This window comes from Gorilla gorilla, chromosome 4, assembly GCF_029281585.2.
Source record: "Gorilla gorilla gorilla isolate KB3781 chromosome 4, NHGRI_mGorGor1-v2.1_pri, whole genome shotgun sequence".
NCBI lineage: Eukaryota > Metazoa > Chordata > Mammalia > Primates > Hominidae > Gorilla > Gorilla gorilla.
In genome coordinates this window covers 173,886,384-173,905,354 of record NC_073228.2, presented here as the reverse complement: position 1 = coordinate 173,905,354, position 18,971 = coordinate 173,886,384, and the positions used below count along the sequence as shown (strand labels likewise).

At 46.3% G+C, this 18,971-nt stretch overlaps 1 protein-coding gene across 2 annotated transcripts in view; it reads right to left on the bottom strand.

The window, feature by feature from the left end:
- Window positions 1-910: 910 nt before the first annotated feature.
- The window catches only part of DOCK2 (dedicator of cytokinesis 2), a 441,813-nt gene continuing 423,752 nt past the window's right edge, over window positions 911-18,971 (bottom strand). Inside the window, exons 45-52 of one of the 2 annotated variants that reach the window (XM_055387440.2) lie at window positions 16,604-16,780; window positions 15,070-15,153; window positions 8,203-8,340; window positions 6,446-6,573; window positions 5,170-5,341; window positions 4,008-4,128; window positions 2,307-2,362; window positions 911-1,491 (exon numbers count right to left, since the gene is read on the bottom strand). In XM_055387440.2, the coding sequence (XP_055243415.1) occupies window positions 1,429-1,491; window positions 2,307-2,362; window positions 4,008-4,128; window positions 5,170-5,341; window positions 6,446-6,573; window positions 8,203-8,340; window positions 15,070-15,153; window positions 16,604-16,780 (939 nt within the window). In that variant the 3' untranslated portion in view covers window positions 911-1,428. Of the gene's footprint in view, window positions 1,492-2,306; window positions 2,450-4,007; window positions 4,129-5,169; window positions 5,342-6,445; window positions 6,574-8,202; window positions 8,341-15,069; window positions 15,154-16,603; window positions 16,781-18,971 lie in introns of both variants that reach the window. The other variant, XM_031011390.3, reaches the window with a different exon arrangement.

Below are 18,971 nucleotides of genomic sequence, written 5' to 3'. Positions count from 1 at the left end.
CATTACTAAGCGTGTGATCTTGGGTCACTTCATGCTTCTGTGCCTCCATTTCTTCATCTGGGTAACAATCGTATCTACCTCCTAGGGCTGCTGTCTAGACTTAGGAAGTTCATTCTTATCATGTCTATAACACTGTCCCAGAGACAGTCAGGGCTCAATAAATTTGAGCTACCATCATCATTCTTTCTCATGTCTTACTATAGCCCAGGGACCCAGCCTGTAAACGAGCATCCACCCCAAGGTTTCCAGATGGCTCTAGTTCTGAGACCTGTGTTGTCATGCACTTACCCAGTATTAATTTCCTTCTCAAATGCAGTCCTCCACCTCCTTCTGGACCCCTCCTCTGCACAGCTCCCTGCTCTCTGTAGGATCCAGACGTGGGACTTTGCTCCCATCCTCTCTTGCTGCTGCCTGACAAAGCTACTCACCTCCTTTGGGCCTCATCTGAAAAAACTGAGAATTCCTCCAAGAAAAGCCACCACTTGGGAGCCGGTGACAAGATCCAAGAGCTGGACCATAAGTCCACTGGACCTCAGACCCCTCTTTTCCTAACTCTTTGGCATTATGTTTGGTCTTTACTAGAGTGACCTGGCTTGGGTGGTCTTGCCATCTCTTTCTAAAGGTGGAGAAAGGAGGTATGACACTCCACTATTCAGATTCGTGAGGAAGACCAGGGCAACTTTTTTAACATGCTGGTAGCCCAGGGTTTGGCACCTAAGGAACAAGAGTCATGGAGATTCTTGAAAAATCTTCTCATAGATGAGGTGGGGAAACTTGGCATTGGGCAAGGGCATCACCAGGCTCCTTCACATCACTGCAGCCCCTGGGCCTGCCTTCCTTCCAGGGAGCTTCCTGCCCAGTCCTGGGCCCAGGAGAGTCAGCCAACAGAATCAGGCAACAAGGCTTATTTGAACCAAGAGAACATTTTTTATTGTCAGTAAGAAACAGCAACTCTTCAGAGATGATTGGCTAGAAAAGAAACTGGTTGGTTGTATAAAAAAATGTAAAGTACAAAACTGTTAATCTAAAATAAAATTAAAAAGAATATTTAAAAGGCTTCCTTTTCTGTTAAGTTCTGAGACTTAATAAATGAAATAAAAACAGTTTCTTACACCTAAGAAACTGGGTTATGAAAGCTGTGCCTAGAATGTTGGGGAGAGCACACTGGGAGAAGGCATTCTTGCTGATACCTTGAGTTCAGGAATCTACATTGAGGCTTCCTCATCCACCATGATCACAGCCCCAGGGGATGCTGGGCTTGTTAGCACTCAAGCTCTGGGACCTGATTGGCCTCTCCGTCTCCTCTAAGTAAGGACAACTGATGGGGACAGTCTCCCACTCTCTGAGGCTTCGATGTTCCACGCATGGCTTTTCTCTTCCAGAAACTCCCCTCCCTGGCTCTCCCATGCAGCCCTAGTCAGCAGCAGCTCACAGGTCCGTGGACAGCGAGTCTGGGATCTGTTTGCCTTCTTCAGCCGATTTGCTGGCCAGCTTTTGAGAGAAGAGAATAAACAAGCACAAAACCAAGATGGGATTATCAGATTAAGCACCAAAATGGAGCTTCCCAGTCCTAATCACAAGGGCCCCAACACTGACCCCTGCCCAAAGCCCAGTGAATGTGAGCTGCTATGTCCTTGGCTTTGGCCAGAAAGGCAGTGGTAGACAGTAGAGTGAGCCCAGGCTCACTAGCCATGTGGACTTGGGCACCTCACTTACCAAACCCTGTGAGCCTCCCATATAAAATCCTCAGAGTGGGAGCTCAAATGGCACCATGCTTGGGAAGTGCTTAGCATGGTGCCTGACTCATCGTGTGCTCACGGTAAACTTGAGATATTTGTAGTAGCAGAGTCCTGATTTCATATTACCTTGAGGATCAGATGTGTTATGGTACCTTCTTGATCTTGAGCAAAGGCCAACAAGTAACAATAGGAGATGGGACTTGCAGAATCAGCACTTGGAAACTAATGTTCAATTTGTAGGATTTTGTGATATAGGTTGAATAGAAAAGTGCTGGAGCACTAAGGGGCAGTTTAGGCGAGGGTAGGCCACCTACTGCTTCTGACGTCCCTGGGTCCTGCACATCCCTAGCTGGGGTCAATCCTGGTCAGAGGAGCTGCCTGAGGCCCCAGAGGAGAACTGCCCTCTGGGCATTGCTGCACAGTGTCCCAGAACTCAGGGCCTCCTGACTATGCCTCCCTAGGAATGACCACATATGCACACACAACCCCCATTTTCTTCTCTTTGCATTGCTCTCTTCCCTTTCTCCTCCCAGTGCCTTCCTTTCCTTCCACCCTCAGTGTCCTCACCATTGTCTTGAAGAACTGATTGACCTTCTTCCGTGTGAGTGTCTTCTTGTCACCATCTGAGAGTTGGAGGAAGGTCTGGCTGAGGCGGGGGGATGTGTTGGCCTCATCCAACCCAGGGATGCCTGCCACTGAGAGTGCCAGGGCTGGAAGGAGAGCAGAGCTGGGGTGTGAATGGGTGGGTAGAGGAGGGGCAGTGCCTTGGGGGAGGTAGACAGGGGGAGGGCTGGGGGACAAAGCCAGCATCCAGGGATCACACGTTGTATGTGCCAAGCAGGAGGCAGGATGCCTATTTCCTGCCATGCCAGGGGACATTGAAGCTGTCCTCTTGCAGTGAAGCTTGCCCACCCTACAGACAAGGGTTCAGCCTCCTGGCTCCTGGTCAAAACCTTGCCCCAAAGCCCTGACATCCCCAGGAAACAGAACCTTCTGCTCCAAGGCAGGGGACAGTGTGAGCTTACTCTTCCTCCAGCTCCCAACACCAACACCCTGGATTTCTCTCCCCATTGCAGGAGACAGTGGGAAGAGAGTCTCAAACCCATGTGTCACCTGGTGGAGGGGCCAGATGGCCTAGTGGTTACAGCCCCAGCTTGGCGTCACAGAGATATGAAAAATTAGTTAATCTCTGACTGCTGGTTTTGACATTGGCCAAATGGGAGAAAGAGCCCAGACCGCCAGGGTGTGGTGAGACCTGCTGAGCAGATACCAGTGAAATGGCTTGGGCCAAATGTTGCAGCTGTGTTCAGGCTATCCTGCGGGCGGTGGCGGGGCAGTGGGTAGGTGCCTGTTCCAGGGAAGAGGGCCTGGGTCTGAACTCAGCCTCTGCCATTTGCTGGCTGGTGATAGGCAAGAGACTGATGTTCTCAGTGCCCCAGTTTCCTCATCCATACAATGGGGTGGATAACATGAACTACTTCCTGGGTATGCGCAGTGGAGTAAATGAAATAATGAAGGAGTAGCAGTTGGCGCAGGGCCTGGCACCCTCAACGTTCAGGAAACAGCAAGCGTCTTCACCATGATCGGCCTGCTGAGTTCCACAGGGCAGCACTGGTCCTGTCTTGTTCCCTTCTGACCTGGCCCTTAGCACACAGAGCCGGGCACATAGCAGCAGACGTCAAGGACTTCTGCCTGCCAGATGGAGTGCTCTCAGGCATGCCATGTCCCCTGTTAGGGCCTCAGATTCCCTTCTGTGAGTTAGGACCGTCGGCTGTGCTCTAACCTCCTCACTGGACAGTGAGTGAGTGACGACGGTGGCAGATAGGTAGCATCTATGCACCCAACACTTTGCAGCTATAAGATGTGGTGGCCATTTTCGTAAAGCCAGAAAGAGTCTTCCAGGTCCACAAAGAAGCCACAGGTCTTAGGGACATATCAAGGGCAAACTTCTGGCCCCTGGGGAGGCCTGGCTAACTGAGAACAAGGGGCCACCTAGTGTGACAAATGGATGCTCGGTGAACCCTGAGGGCCCAAGGGACAGCAGGCCTCTCCCCTGTCCCTGCTGGAGCTTGCTGGGATGGTGTCACCCCCAGGAAGTGGTGGGTGTGGGGAGAGATTAGAGGGTGGGGGGCTATGAGCAGAGCCTCTCACGCCAGGATGCCTGGCCCACTTTGTTGTGTAGACACAGTTCCCATCCATCCTCCACCCACAAGGCTGGTGGCCTGCACTATCTCTACTCCCTCATGCTGGTGGCAGCAGGGGGCATACCTGGGATGGTAGGCATGGACTGGCTGGCAAAGCTCATTTGAGAGAGGACAGACGCCTTGAGGGGGATGGCCGCATGCTCCGAGAGGTTGGTGTCACTCATGAACTCATGCTTCCTGGAAAGCTGGAGGAATACACCAGACACACACACACACACACACACACACACACACACACACACACACACAAAGACAGAGGCTTAGCATGAGGCAGATCTGGGCTCTGAAAGATCAGTGAGGAGGGCGTGGCATGGTTTCTATGAAGCTGGCTCCAAGTTCATTTATTCTGTATTATACCATTCCATGCCAGCCTGCCACATATGGTTGCACAGGTTGCACACTACACAACTACAGGCGGGGGTGGGGGACATTCATTTAGACTATCATGTAAATGGTGTCCCCTAGAATCGACAAACACAGAAGACATTTCCATTCTTATCCATCCACGCAAGAGTAGCCTGTGAGGCCCACTGGGAAGTTTCTGGAGGGCCCTTTCTTCACCAAGGCATCTTGGTTGGCCCCTTGCTCTTTCATCTGGTACCCCTCCCTTGCCAGGGCAGTTAATCCATCTCCCACTCCCAGGTTCCCAGAACACTTCCAACAAACCTCTTTTCCAGGGGAAACTAAGACTGAATCCAGGGCTGTCTGAAACCAAGTCTCATTTTTAAATAATCGTTAGTTTAAAGACCAACACTCTCAAAGCCAGGACAGTGAGATTCCTTCTCTGTATCCCCACCTGGACTCCTGGCACACAGGAGGGGCTTGCAGGGGTCTGAGACGTCAGTGGTTAGAACAGGCCTGGGGCTGGGGGCTATAGAAACACCTAGCTCTGTACCAAGTGGGCTGCTCTCCCTTTTGATGGGAGAACAGGTGGATTCTCCCCAGCCTGGAAAAGCCCTGTGTGATGGTGGAAAGGATACACACAGGCTCTGAAGTGCAAAGGTCAGGGCTCAACTCCCAGCTCTGTCATGTCCCAGCCACCCCAGCTGCCCGGGCACGAGTAAGCACTTCACCTCTCAGCTCCTCAGGTGCCGCCTCTGCAATACCCATAGCACCGCAGTGGCAGGCTTCAGGAAGCCCATATCTGGAAGCCCTGGGTTTTGTGCCCAGCATGTAGTGGAAATGTGCTAACAGCGCTGGAGAGGCAATCTGCCTCAGCCACTCACCCGCTTCAGGTCCGACTCTGCAGCTGCTTTCTCATCCGCAAACACTACGCTGCTTCTCTTCGTCCTCTTCTTGGACCTCCGCAGCTTGACCTCAGGCAGGGTGCTCCCCGGGGAGATCGGTTCCTCCTGCTCCACTCTCGGCGTCTTGGGTGATGCTAATTCCAGGTCAAAGCTGAAAGGCCAGAGGGGCAGCAATAGAAACTGCAGTTAGAGCTTCAGTAGAACTGCCTTGCAAGGACCCAGGAAGCTGAAGGGGACCTTTGGGCTGCCTGAGCTGTCACTACAGGGTCTGGAGTAGATCAGCAAATCTTGCACAGGATTTGGGGAGCAACTTGCTCAATGCACAAACACTTAAATGTGATGAGTAAAGTTCACTTTATTTTATTCATGGTAAAATGAAATTGAAAGAAGTGAGCCATAGAAAAGAAACTGGTGGTGAGGAGAGAAGACTGGTTGAAGCATGAATGCGGATTCAAATCCAGGCACGGCCAGTTCTTAGCTGAATGAATAACTTTGGGTAGATCACTCAACCTCTTCAAGCCATCATTTCCTTTTCAGTAAATGGGGGTCTTCGCAGAGACCTTGCAGAGTGGCCACGAGATAAGGTCTGAGGAACCCTTGGCATATTCTTGGCATATGGTAAGTGCTGGGTTGCTCATGTATCTATGATTAGAACAGATGAGTTGGGCAGAGTGAATGATGCCCCCTAGAACTGTGAAACAGAAGACATTTCCATCCTTTTGCCTCTGGGCAAGAGTAACCTCTGAGGCCCGCAGGGAAGTTTCTGGAGGGTCCAACAATGATGGCCAGAGGGCTCCAGGAAGGTGGAAGGGGCAAGGGAGGGAAGACCCCTGACAGAGGGGTGGGTAGGTGGTGCAGTAGGAAGAGCTCTGTAATGGAGACATCCCATCGTGGTTGGGAGGAGCTTCCTTGAAAGGGAACAGATCCCTATGAGAGGTGACAATATTCCAGAAGGATGCAGTCTTGGTGAGGAGCTCTGCCTGGCTGACAGAGATCACTGGACTAGAAGTCTGGGGGCTGCAGGTGAGTCCTGCTGGGTCCTCAGGAAAGCTGCCTTGCCTCTCTGAGCCTCTGATAATCCCCTAAAAATGGTACTAACCATGAGCCTCCTAGGGTAGTTGTGAGACTCCAGCCTTTTAAACTGAAAGGAGGAAGGGAAAGGTAGAAGGGATGTTGCCGGAGAAGAGAGAGAAGGAGGGGGGATTGAGCCAGGGAGGCAGGGGTGTGGGGGGCTCCTTGGGGTGCAGGGACTGACCTCTCTGAGGTGGGCTTGCTGGGGGTGCTGCAGTCAGAATTCATGGAAGCCAGAGAGATGATGGACATCTGTCTATATGAGCGCAGCATAGACCTGGGGCGGCCCACTCTCCTGTCGTCAAAGTCAGGCTGTGGTGGGAGAACAGGGTGGTTAGCAGCTGTAGCCTGGGAAAGGTGGCCCCAGCCTTCCTGTCACCTTCTTCCTCCACCTAGGCAGGGCAGAGTTGTGGGGCTGAGTGGAGCATCGGCACAAAAGTTCCTGGCTGGCTGAGGCTAGGGGGTTCTTGTAGAATAAAGAATGTGGCTGACCTTTACTCCTGGTTCCTGGAAGGTAATATCTAAAACTTTGGAATTTCCTATGTGATAGTAGTATCCTTGTTATTATTCATGGTGGCCCCCTTGACCATACTTGATTTTATGCTAATAAGATGGCTCCTGATGGCCAAAAAGACCAGCTCTATGATTATAGGGCTCGGCTGGGGCTTTAAGCCATGTGATATCAGCTCAACCTCCAGGGAGTGGACAGGCCCAGAGACTGATTTCCATCACGTGGCCAATGGTTCAATCTATCATGACTACACAATAAAACCCCAATAAAAACTCTGGACATTAGGCTCTAGTGAACTTCTCTGGCTGGTAATCATACATCAATGTGCCAGAAGGGGGATGCATCTGGAATACGTGGAAACTTCATGTTTGGGACCCTCCTGGACCTCACTCTGTGTCTCTTTACCTGGCTGTTCTTGATTTGTATCATAAACTGAAATCATAAGTATCATGCTTTCCTGAGTTCTGTGAATTATTCTAGTGAATTATGAAACCTGATGGGGTAGTGGGAATCTCCCAGTTTGTAACCAGTTAGGCAGAAGTGTGGGTGGCCTGGGTCCCTGAAGCTTATGGTTGGTGTTTGAAGTGGGAAGTGTCGAAGACTGTGCTTCTAACCTGTGAAATGTGACCTAACTCCAGGGAGTTAGCATCAGAATTGCATTGCAGGGACTTCATGTAGGGAGTATCGAAAGTGACAAACTGCCTCATGGAAAACAATCTTTGAATCAAAAGAGACCTGAGTGCACCTGTAGGTTCTTCCAGTAATTCACTTTTCTTCTCTGGGTCTCAGTTTTACCATCTGTAAAATGGGAAGGCTGGACCAGATGGTTTTAAAGGAATTGCATGGCCTTGACATTTTATAACACCAGTTAATAAGGAAAAGGATGAAGAAGCACCCTGTAAACACCAGGCTCATGGCCTCTTTAGGCCAAGGAGCTCAGTGGTCAAAACCACTGGCCTTGAACTAACAGAGCCAGATGCAAATTCTGCCCCACATTCATTTGCCACATAGCCTCTGGCAAGTTGCCTGACCTTCTGAACCTCAGAAGAAATACAAGGGATTAAAAATCATTCCTGCCTCTCAGGCTTGTGGTGAGGATTAAATGACCTAGTAGATGTCAAGTGCTTGAATCAGGCCTGGCACATAGTAGATGCTGCATCAATGTAGCTTTCATTATTATTACACAGTCCCTTGAGTAGTTGGTGTATCTGCACAATCCAGTTGTAACTGGAGTTTGTCTGGGGGTTACTTTTGCTGGACCAAGTTTCCAGGAGGGTTCCCCTGGATGGGATCCAGCAATGCTGGCCATCATTATCTTCTCTTTGGAAGCAGCTTCCTTTGCTGGATCCCCTCCAACTTCAGCCTCCAGCATGCTTCCCTGCCCCACCCTGCCCAATCCCACCCCTCCAAGCCATAGGAACCACCCATACCATCTCTCGGACACCGTACTCCTTCTCCACCTTCATTTTCAGGTTCTTGAAACATTCCTCCATCCGGTCATGGAAGGGTCGCAAGTTATCTGACACCCTTTTCTCATGGATCTTAATCCCAGCTCCCAAGAAGGGGATCTGGAGAGAAAGTGGTAAAGAATGAGCCAGAGGCTGACCGGTGGGCCTCAGCCTGGCACCCCGCCCATCAAGGCAGCTGCAGTCAAGTCTGCCTGCTAAGAATTCATCAAGGGCTTCAGGGTCCTCAGAAACCTGCACACAGGGTCCACAGCCATGGGAAATGGGGAAAGTTGCAAACATGAGGTTTGCTCTGGAAAGGAGAGAAAGACCCCCACCTTCCCTTGCCTCATAGGAGGGCTGGACTCCCCTCTTCCCCGTGAAAGGCCACATGGTTGGGAAAACTGCCCCCTTAAAGAATCTACTTGGGGGCAGAATGTGGGGATCAGAGGAGGGGAATCTCTGTTGCATTGATTTAAAACCTTGCCTAACATGTTCTTGGCAATACTAAAGTGAAAGGATGAATGTCAGAAGCTGAGAGATAGAGGAAGGCAAGAGCTGAGAGAAAACAGAGGAGGGGGCATAGCCTCATCTTACCACATGGAGCCAATTGCACTTCATACAGGTGCTGAGGAAGGATATGAATGTGCTAATATCATAAAGTTAACCCACCAGTAGGGAGCTCTGAAAAATGATAATAAAAGCCTTAGGAAGATGAGGGAAGAAGAGAGGATTGATGTGAGGGAGTTGAAGTCTTATTTGTCCCCATAGGAGGTCAGTGGATACTGTCTAAGTGGCAGCTACGTTAAGGGAGAGCAGCAGAGCCATGGTGGGCACTGTTAGAAGGAGAACTGAGAACTTTAGTTGTGTGGTCTCAGGGAAACATAACCAGGGGAGCAAAGGGGTAGATTATGAATTACTTGGGGGAAAAATTGCTTTCATGATGGTGACATAAAGATATTTCTGCTTACTTCTATTGGAGGTCTCCCAGAAATGACAAGGTGAAGGAGAAACCGAAATCTTCAGTGAAACTTGGAGACATTCATAAACCTGCCATACAATATGTGTGCCAGGAGGTGGGAGGACATAACTGACCTTCCAGAGCTTCCAGAGCAGAGGAGGGAGGTGGTGATAAGAAGCCAATCTGCCTCCATGAAGCCAGGAGGGCCTCAGAGATTGGAGGCACCAGGCACTACAGAGAAGGCGGGTGAGCTGAGGGGCCAAACACCGAGGAATGTGTTGAAGTTCTGTATCAGGAGCAGTTAGATTGCCTGACTGCCTCACCCTGCAGCCAAGTGTTCTTTTTTCCCATTTTCCCAAGAAGGAGGAGCTTATCCTCTAGAACAATTTGAACAAGGAGCTCTGGGCTTAGGGGCATCAGGCACAACAGAAGGCAGAAGCAGGAGCCAGACTGCAAATAAGGAGTTGAAGAGAAAGTCTGCATTTGGGTCCTGAGAGCTCCACTTCCCAATTCCCAAATGGCCAGCAGTGTAGCAGCTGGGATTATCTTTCTGTATAACAGCTTGAAGGGTCTGACTCTGGAGAATGTGAATGGTCCCATGTAGAGAGAGACGTCTGTGGATCATTCCGTTGCCACACAGCAATGCTACCCAGTTGCCAAGGCCCTCTCTCATGTACTCAGATTTTCTTTTTCTTTAGCCTTGCTCTTAACTATGAAGAGAATGCCAAGTATCACCAGACACTGGAGGAAAGTCTCCAATAGGAAAGACAGAGACCAGACCAACAGATAGGGAAGAAAGCAAATAAGGAAGAAAAGAAGGAAAGAATAAAGGAAGAAAAAACAGAATGAATTTGGAAGAAATAGAATAAAGAGAGCCTAAAAAAACATGTTTTTCTAAAAAATTTAACTAATATATAGGAACAGAAAAGATCCTTCATTCATGAAAAAGACAAAGATTTTATATAAAAAAGGAAGCTAATGGAAAAACTACATATAAATAGTAGTGAGATAAGGTTGTAAACGGAGATACATTTATGGCTTTAGTTTTACATATTAGAAAACACAGAAAATAAATTAGCTAAGCATCCATCTCAAGATATTAGTAAAAGAACAGCGAACTAATTTCAAAGGGAGAAAAGGAATGAAAATAATAAAGGTGAGAGTGGACACGAATAAAAATAGAAAACAAATTTACAACAGAGAGGATCAACAGAGCCAAAATTTGTTTCTTTGAAAAGATACAACATTAACAAACTCCTAAGAAGACTAATCAAGAAACTACAAGGTACTAATAACCAATATTAGGATTGAAAAACATAATTACAAGAAGTACAAACATTATAAAAGATCATAAGATGAGTGTATTACAAAAAGTTAACAGAAAATAAAATTTAAAAACAATACCATTTACAATAGAATTTAAAATATCAAATACCAAAGAGCAGATCTAATAAGATATATGAAAGAAAATAAAATATGTGAAAACCACAAAATTTTGCTGAGAGAAATTAAAGAACTATATAAATGGAGAGCTATTCCATGTTCATGGATGAGAAGATAGCCATTCTCTCCAATTTAATCTAATAGTTAATGTACAATTAATCCAAATCTCAATGTGTTTTGGAGGAGTGTGTAAACATTGGCAAGATTATTTTAAAATTTATAGAGAAATACAAAGGACTTAGAAGAGGCAAGACACACTTGATGAAAAGCAACAATTGGGGTACACTGACTATTAGATTTTAAGACTTAAGATGGTGTGGTATTGGTATAAGCATGGACATAGACCAATGGATCAGAATAGAAAGTCCAGAATAGAAAAACACATGTATGGTCAATTTGTGGGGTCAAAAGTGGGGGAAAATAGTCTTTTCAACACATGGTGCTAAAGAAATTGGAAATCTGTGTAAGAAAATAATCTGCCTCTTACTTTACATCAGTCAAAATGGATCATACACCTAAATGTATAAGACAAAACAATAAAAACTCAGAATAAAACATAGGAGAATATCTTCATGATCTTGGGGTAGTTGCGGTTTCTTAAAGTGGACACAAAAGCACTAATCATTTAAAAATATGATAAATTAAACCTGACCAAAATTACAACTGCTGTTCATCCAAATACATCATTAAGAAAGCAAACAGACAAGCCAGACTAAGAAAAGATATTTGCAATACATATATTTGACAGAAGATGCATATCTAGAATATATAAACTCCTATAAATCAATAATAAAGAGACAACTAAATTAACAACATAAGTAAAAGATTTGAAAAAGTATTTCACAAAAGGGTAATCCAATTAGCAGTAAGCATATGAAAAGGTGCTGAACATCATTGCTCATGAAGGAAATGCAAATTAAAACTAAACTGAGATATCATTACACATCCACCAGAAGGACTAGAATTAAAAAAGACTCCCAGTATCAAGTGTCAGGGAGAATGTGGATCAACTGACTTAGAAGTTGTGTGGGAGTGAAAATTGATTTAGCCACTTTGAAAAACTGCTTCTTGTGTCCAGTAAGGTTAAATGTGCATGGCCCAGCAATTCCACTACTGCATGTATACTGAGGGAACTGGGTGCTTAGGTCCACCAAAAGGCACAAACACGAATGTTCATAGCAACTTTACTCATAATATACAACACCTGAAAACAACTCAAATGTCCAACAGAACGGATAAATAAATTGATATATTCTTGGTAATTTAGATACACATACAATAGATGACACTTAGAAACAACAAAAAAGTCAAACCTCTAGTATGTGTAACAACCCAGAGGAATCTCAAAGGCATTACATTGAGCCAAAGAAGCTACAGATACAGTAGTACATACTGTACTGTATAATACAATTTATAAGAGGTTCAAGAACAGGCAAAATAACCTAACCTATGGTGATAGAACATTGGCAGTACCTACGAAAGCTGAATATCCTCACATGCTATGATCAAGCAAATCAATGCATAGGTATATACCCAACAAAAGTTTTGCATATGTGTACCAAAAAAACACACAAGGAAGTTCAGAATAGCATTACTTATAATAGCCCCAAACTGAAATAAACCCAACTCTCTATTAGTAGAAAAATAAATAAATGCATTTTGGTATAGTTACATAAGCCAGCTGTATGGACTACTATATAGCAATGAAAATGAATGTGAATCATAGTTATGACTCACAAACAAAATGAATGACTTTCACAAACATAACATTGGGCAAAATAAGTTAGATATGAAAGACTGTATATTATGTGATTCTGTTTATATGTAGGTCAAAATTAAGCAAATCTAAACTATAGTGTTTAAGAATGAGTGTTTGGGTGGTAAAGTATTTTTTTTAAAGCAAGGAAATGATTACTATAAAAACAGAACAGTGCTCACTCTTAGGGAAGGAGGCCTAAGACAGGATTAGGGGAGCTAGCAGAATTCTATTTCATCTGGGTGGTGGTCAAACGGATGTATGTTTTTGATAAATCAGTGGGTTATATATTTTTATGTGTACTTTTCTGTACATAATATTTCACAACAAAAGCTTTAAAAGAAGAGCATACTATAGACATCTTTTTATGCCAAAAAATAGAAAGTCTTCACAAAGAAAATAAATTAACAAGCTATCGATCTTGAAATCTGCAAAAACGTTGAACACCAAATGTACTTTGAAGGCTTCAGCATTTGTTCGGTTGCTAGAGGTACAAATACATTCACTCCCCTTGAAATCTAACCTTCTCGTGTTTTAAGTAAATTCAAAGTGTATTTGGCTTTGCAAAACCAAAATCCAATCTAGAATTAAGCTCCAAGTGAGCAGGGAGCAGGCCCAATTTTGTCCATCACTATCTCTGTTGCCTAGGACACAACAGAGGCTCAATAAATATAAGTTGCAAGAACAAACGGAATGAAACAGGTAGGGAAGAGCAAATCTGCTGCATGTGATAATGTTAAAAGGCTGCCTTCACTATGAGCAGGGCTGCATCTTTTGCATGCGGGTGCCCATAGTTAGGGTGCCTGGGCTCTGGGTGGGAGGGATATGGCTGAGGTCAACCTCGTTTGGGGGTTAGGTGGGCCTCTGTATAGGTGGTCTCAGGAGCAGCCGGTGGTGCTAAGGAGAAGGCGGCCACTAGGGGGCGGTGTCTGAAGGCGCCTAGCTAACGGTTCTCAGAAGCCGTCACATCTAAGAAGAGTACACGCTTTCAAAGCCTTCCGGCTTTGTTGGTAATGTCCCTCTAGTAAGCTCCAAGACAGTAGTAGAATTTTCTTGGAAGGTACAGCTTGGTATTCGCTGTGCTGTGAAGCTGCAGTTCATTCTTTGGGTACAGCAAACACAGCATGGAGAAGCTGTTTCCAGAGGAGAAGAGGTCCCCAGTGGAGAAGACCAGGGCAATTGTATAGATTCAGAGTGACATCCAACAACTAAGCAAATCTGTATGACATGTGAGCCTTCCCTGAGGCCTCCCAGCAATATCTGAGAATGGGAACGAATCAAAGCCTGGCCTTCCTGCTTCCCAAATTGGGGATGCTAAGGGAGAACATCATTATTTGAATAATAAAGGGCATGACGACCCCAGAAGGCTGGGGACCTGGGGGATATTTGGGCTTCACAGGTGGCACAAGGTAAAAAGAAAGAGAAAATTCCAGACAGACACACAACATGCATTCGGGAAAAGCGCGTCTGTGCAGTGCTTGGTGTTTCATTTTTAAAGCCCCACTTTGCATAAATTGGCAGAGGCAGAGAAGGACCTGAATTAGGAATTCTTATTTTAAGAAAAGAGGCTGCACCCAATGCTTCTCATTCCCTGATTTCCCTAGAGTAACAAAAACTCCCAACCACAAAAGCTTGCTTTTCTTTGCACAGTGACTGGCAAGAAGAAAGCGAGGGAGGGCAGGCAGCTGCAAGCTGCTACCACCTGCCCCTGCATCCACTGCTCACCTCCCGCCAGCTCCTGCCCTCCGGAGCCCACCCCTGTGTTCTGCTGGGTGGTTTGCTGAGAGCCCAGAGTGGGCGAATGTCTGAGGAGGGGGCTGCTCTGGGCCTGGAGGGAAGCCTAGTCCTGTGTAAGCCTCTATGAGAGGGATCTAGCCGACTGTTGCTTCTGCAGGGAGATGGAGAACGAGACAGAAGAGGAAGAGAAGCCAAGAGAGGAGTAAGATGTGTGGGGGTTGGGGGCAAAAGACAGAGAGGCAAGGAATAGAAGTGCAGGCTTCTAAGAGAGAGAGGGAAAGACAGACACAGATGCACAGAGAGAAAGAGAGAAAGGAGGAAAGACAGAGTCCACAGGAAGAAGAGGGATGCAAAGAGAGAATGGAAGGAGAGGCAGGTAAGTGGCCAGCCCGAGACAGCAGGGTGGTACCTTCTAAGCCCATGGGCTGAGCAGCGGCTTGTGTGGGATGTAGACCCTTTGACTCACAACCACCTACACAAAGGCCTCAATTATTTTCAAAACCTGATATCCATCTGAGCATTATTGCAACAAAGTGGGTCAGCTCTAAAAGGAGGAGAAGTGGGAGTAGGGGCTCAAGTCTTCTATTATCAGATTGGCCTGTGCTGGGTGTCGGGGGAAGGTGCTGGTTTGGAGTGTGGGGGCCTGGTGTTCATTTGCATCCCGCTGTGAAAAGCCATCCCCTGAATTCAACATCAAATAAGATAATCTTAGCACCACCCAGCATAGCATTGCTGCCTGGCACCATGCAACACCCAAGAGTGCGGTTCCCCAAATCTCTGTTCCAGGATGAACCTGCTCAGGTGTGATACAGAGTTGGAAGAGGGGCTGAAAAGCAAGGGACAGGAGGGCATGTGAATTTAGGCTGCCTCAGCTAGAGCCTAGTGTGGGGCAAGTGAACCACGGTGGGGGGAGAGGAAGGAGGGCGGCATGCTCCCCTGGCCAGTGCTGCCTTACCTGCCATGCAATCAGGTCCTTGAGGTGGGTCAGCTTGTCCTGGTCCTCAGGGTGGTCCCTGACATACTCTTCAGTGAAGAAGGCCTGGGGAGGACAGACAGGAGGTCAGGGTTTCCTGTTCATGTGGCATTTCACAGCCAATCTCTTTGGCACTGGGAGAAGATTCAATTTGAGAGGGGCAAGGATGAGGTCACAGGCATGTGGATGGAACAAGAGTGACAGGTCTGGAGAGACTGACATTGTTTTATCTGCTTTGAGGCTCAGATCAGCACCCAGTGGGAATGGGCTGCAAACTGTGGGGAAGCTGTTCTCAAAGTCAGGTTCCTGAGCCAGTAGCAGCAACAGTACTTTGGAACTTGTTAGAGATGCAAATTCTCTAGCCCCAGCCCAGACAGCCTGAATCAGAAACTCTGGGGGTGGGGTGAGGACCCGTGTGTCAGGAAGCACTGTAGGGGATTCTGATGCTCCTTTCAAGTTTGAGAACATTGCTCTGTGGAAAATAATTCAGTAAGGAATCTCACTGGTGGGTGTTCCAGCTCACCTCATGGCCTCCCTCATTGCAAGTGACCCTGGCAGCCCCTTTCTGGGGCTCATGTCCTTAGTGTGTGCGCATGTATAAACAGACATATCCCATCACTGCTCAAGGCTGAGCAAAGGGTTACCAATGACGACTGCAAGGGTATCTGAGGGTAGCTGGAAGGATTGATTAGGTGACTGGAATTATTGTCCCCAAATTATACTACTATGTGGTATTCTTAGTTTTACATCAATGGATAACATAGGAAAGATAATAGGGAATTCATCAAAAGATTTGTTAGAAAGAGGAGTTCATTTTTCCTTCAGTGTCTGCTAGGTGAAAACCAAGTAAGAACTTTCTACTCTATTTCAATGCCAAGAAAAGCTACGTATCCTTACTGAGAAATGGGTATTTTTCCTTCCAGTGGATAATGTAACTCATATAAGTGATGCTATTTCCTTTTTTGCTGTGAACACCAGGAAGCTCAAAAATAAATCTGTGGCTCAAACATGTGGGGCTTTCTGGAGGGACCTTATGACCTTGATATCTAGATTATAGCTCCCCTTTTGGAGTTGATCTCTTAGTTTTTATGGCTTTTCACAGATTCTGAGTTTCATTTCTTTCCATTAGTATACATCATTTCACATCCTCTGTGGAAGAGGTGGGTTTATACAACTGGCACGTACTTTTATGGTCTGGCTCACACTCATCCCAGAGCCTTTCCTTAATAGAGCCACCCGAATCTGCCCAGTGAGATAAGGGGACCTTATGACCCCTGCCCCTTCCTGCCCCTCCCTGCCCCAGCACAGGGTATGGAAAAGAGGCTGGGAGGAAGACAGGAGCTCAGCTAAGACATGAGGCTATAGAAACACGAGGGCCAACCAAGCTGAGGGTCCCTCTGGGGACAAGGACAGTCAAAGTAGGATAAGTGACATGTAGCTGCATCTGCCCCCTGGGTCCTCCCACCACTGCTCTGCTCACCGAGCTCCCCTAGACTTGGAGAACAGAAATCCTCACCTTCTCATACTTGGCAAAGCCTCCCATGACAGCAGGGTCCACAATCCCGTTCAGGAGCATGGAGAGTGGGTTGATGGGGAGGGTCTCATCACTCTGGTACTGATTTATCATCATCAGGATCTTCTCATTGGCCGTGGACATGGTTTCTATGGCATTCTCCAGAGGACTAATTGTGGTCTGTTGAAAATGAGATCACCAAGAAGAAAGGGCCTTAGTTAAGTCACTTTAAAAACAGATATTATTGGTATTGATTTCACTTGGGGTTGGAATTCAGATGAGGCAATGCTCCCTAAGGGGCTGTAACAAGATCTTGTAATTACTGAGCTCTGGGGGCTGTCTGCTCTCTGGGGAGAGACAGGCTGGCTTTCTGCTTAGTGAGAAAGGGATTTCTTTGGGGAGGCAGAAGCAGGAAGTGTCAGGTACCTGCTGAGGCATCAGATGCTGAGTGTGCCCCAGAGAAGGTTTTCTCTTCTTATTATCTGGGTGAAACACATGCCAATTCAACCCTTTCAGTATTGGTTGGGCAGATACTATGTGTGAGTTATTGGCCAGAGAGATTAGAGCAGCTTGCGATGTGGGCACCAAGCCTGGCACATAGTAGGTCCTAAGACTGGTTGTTAGAGGGGTTCACTGTTCCAAGGTAGATTCACTTTAGTTGGGAAAATTAAACTGAACACCTGTCCAACACCTCTTAGAAGGCGATATAAACAGAGTGCCATCAAAAGCTAACCGGCAAAAAGTGCAGTTTGCAAGAGCATGAGATCTGGAGTAGAAACCTAAAGTAGAGGTCAGCAAACGTTTTCTGTAAAAGGGCCAGATAGTAAATATTTTAGGATTTGCAGGCCAGATGGTGTCTGCTGCAACTACTCAACTCTGTTATTGTAGGGCAAAAGCACCTACAGGCAGTATGTAAATGAATGAGAATGGCTGTTCCAATAAAACTGCAGAAATAGGTGACGGGTAGAATTTAGTCCATGGGCCACAGTTTGCTGACCCATGAACTAAACAGAAACAAACTAAATAAAAATCTTAAATTTGTTAAGACTTGTTTTGTGGTCTAACACATGATCTATACTGAAGAGTGTTCCATGTGCACTTCAGAAAAATGTGTCTGCTGTTGCTGTGGGGTGGATTGTTCTGTATATGTCTCTTAGGTCCATTATGATCTAAAATGTAGGTTAAGTTCAATGTTTTCTTATTGTTTTTCTGGCTAAATGATCAGTCCAATGTTGAAAAGTTAGGTATTGAAATACCCTACTATCATTACGTCTCCCTCCAGATCTCCTAATGTCTACTTTATATATTTAGGTGCTCCAACATTGGGTGTATATGTGTTTACAATTTTTATATCCTCTTGATGAACTGACCCCTTTGTCACTATATAATGACCTTGTCTTCTGTTTTGTTTTTTTTTTTACAGTTTTTCATTTAAAGTCTACCTTGTCTGAAATAAATATAGCTGCCCCTACTCTCTTTTAAAAAGTTTTCATTTGCGGGAGGCAGGGGCGGGCAGATCACGAGGTCAGGAGATCGAGACCATCCTGACTAATATGGTGAAACCCTGTCTCTACTAAAAATACAAAATTAGCCAGGCGTTGTGGCGGGCGCCTGTAGTCCCAGTTACTCGGGAGGCTGAGACAGGAGAATGGCATGAGCCCAGGAGGCGGAGCTTGCAGTGAGCTGAGTTCACGCCACTGCACCCCAGCCTCGGCGACAGAGCGAGACTCTGTCTCAAAAAAAAAAACAGTTTTCATTTGCATGGAATATATTTTTCCATCCCTTCACTTTCAGTCTATGAGTGTCTTTAAAGGTGAGGTAAGTCTCTTGTAGGCAACATATCTGATACAGTTTGGCTCTGTATCCCCACCCAAATCTCATCTTGTAGCTCCCATAATTCTCACATGTTGTGGGAGGGACTTAGTGGGAGATGACTGAATCATGGGGGCAGGTCTTTCCCATGCTGTTCTTGTGATAGTGAATGGGTCTCACAAGATCCCTTTTTTAAAGGGAATTTCCCTGTACAAGCTCTCTCTTTGCCTGCTGCCATCCACGTAAGATGGGACTTGCTCCTCCCTGCCTTCCTCCATGGTTGTGAGGCCTCCCTAGCCATGCAGAACTGTAAGTCCAATAACTGTCTTTCTTTTGTAAGTTGCCTAGTCTCAGGTATGTCTCTATCAGTAATGTGAAAACAGACTAATATACAATATCGTTAGGTTTTTTGTTGTTGTTGTTCAGTCACTCTATTCCTTTTGATTGTTGAATTTAATCCATTTACATTCAAAGTCATTACTGATAGGTAAGGACTTACTAATGCCATTCTGTTCATTGTTTTCTGGTTGTTTTATAGATCCTTTGTTCTTTTTTTCCT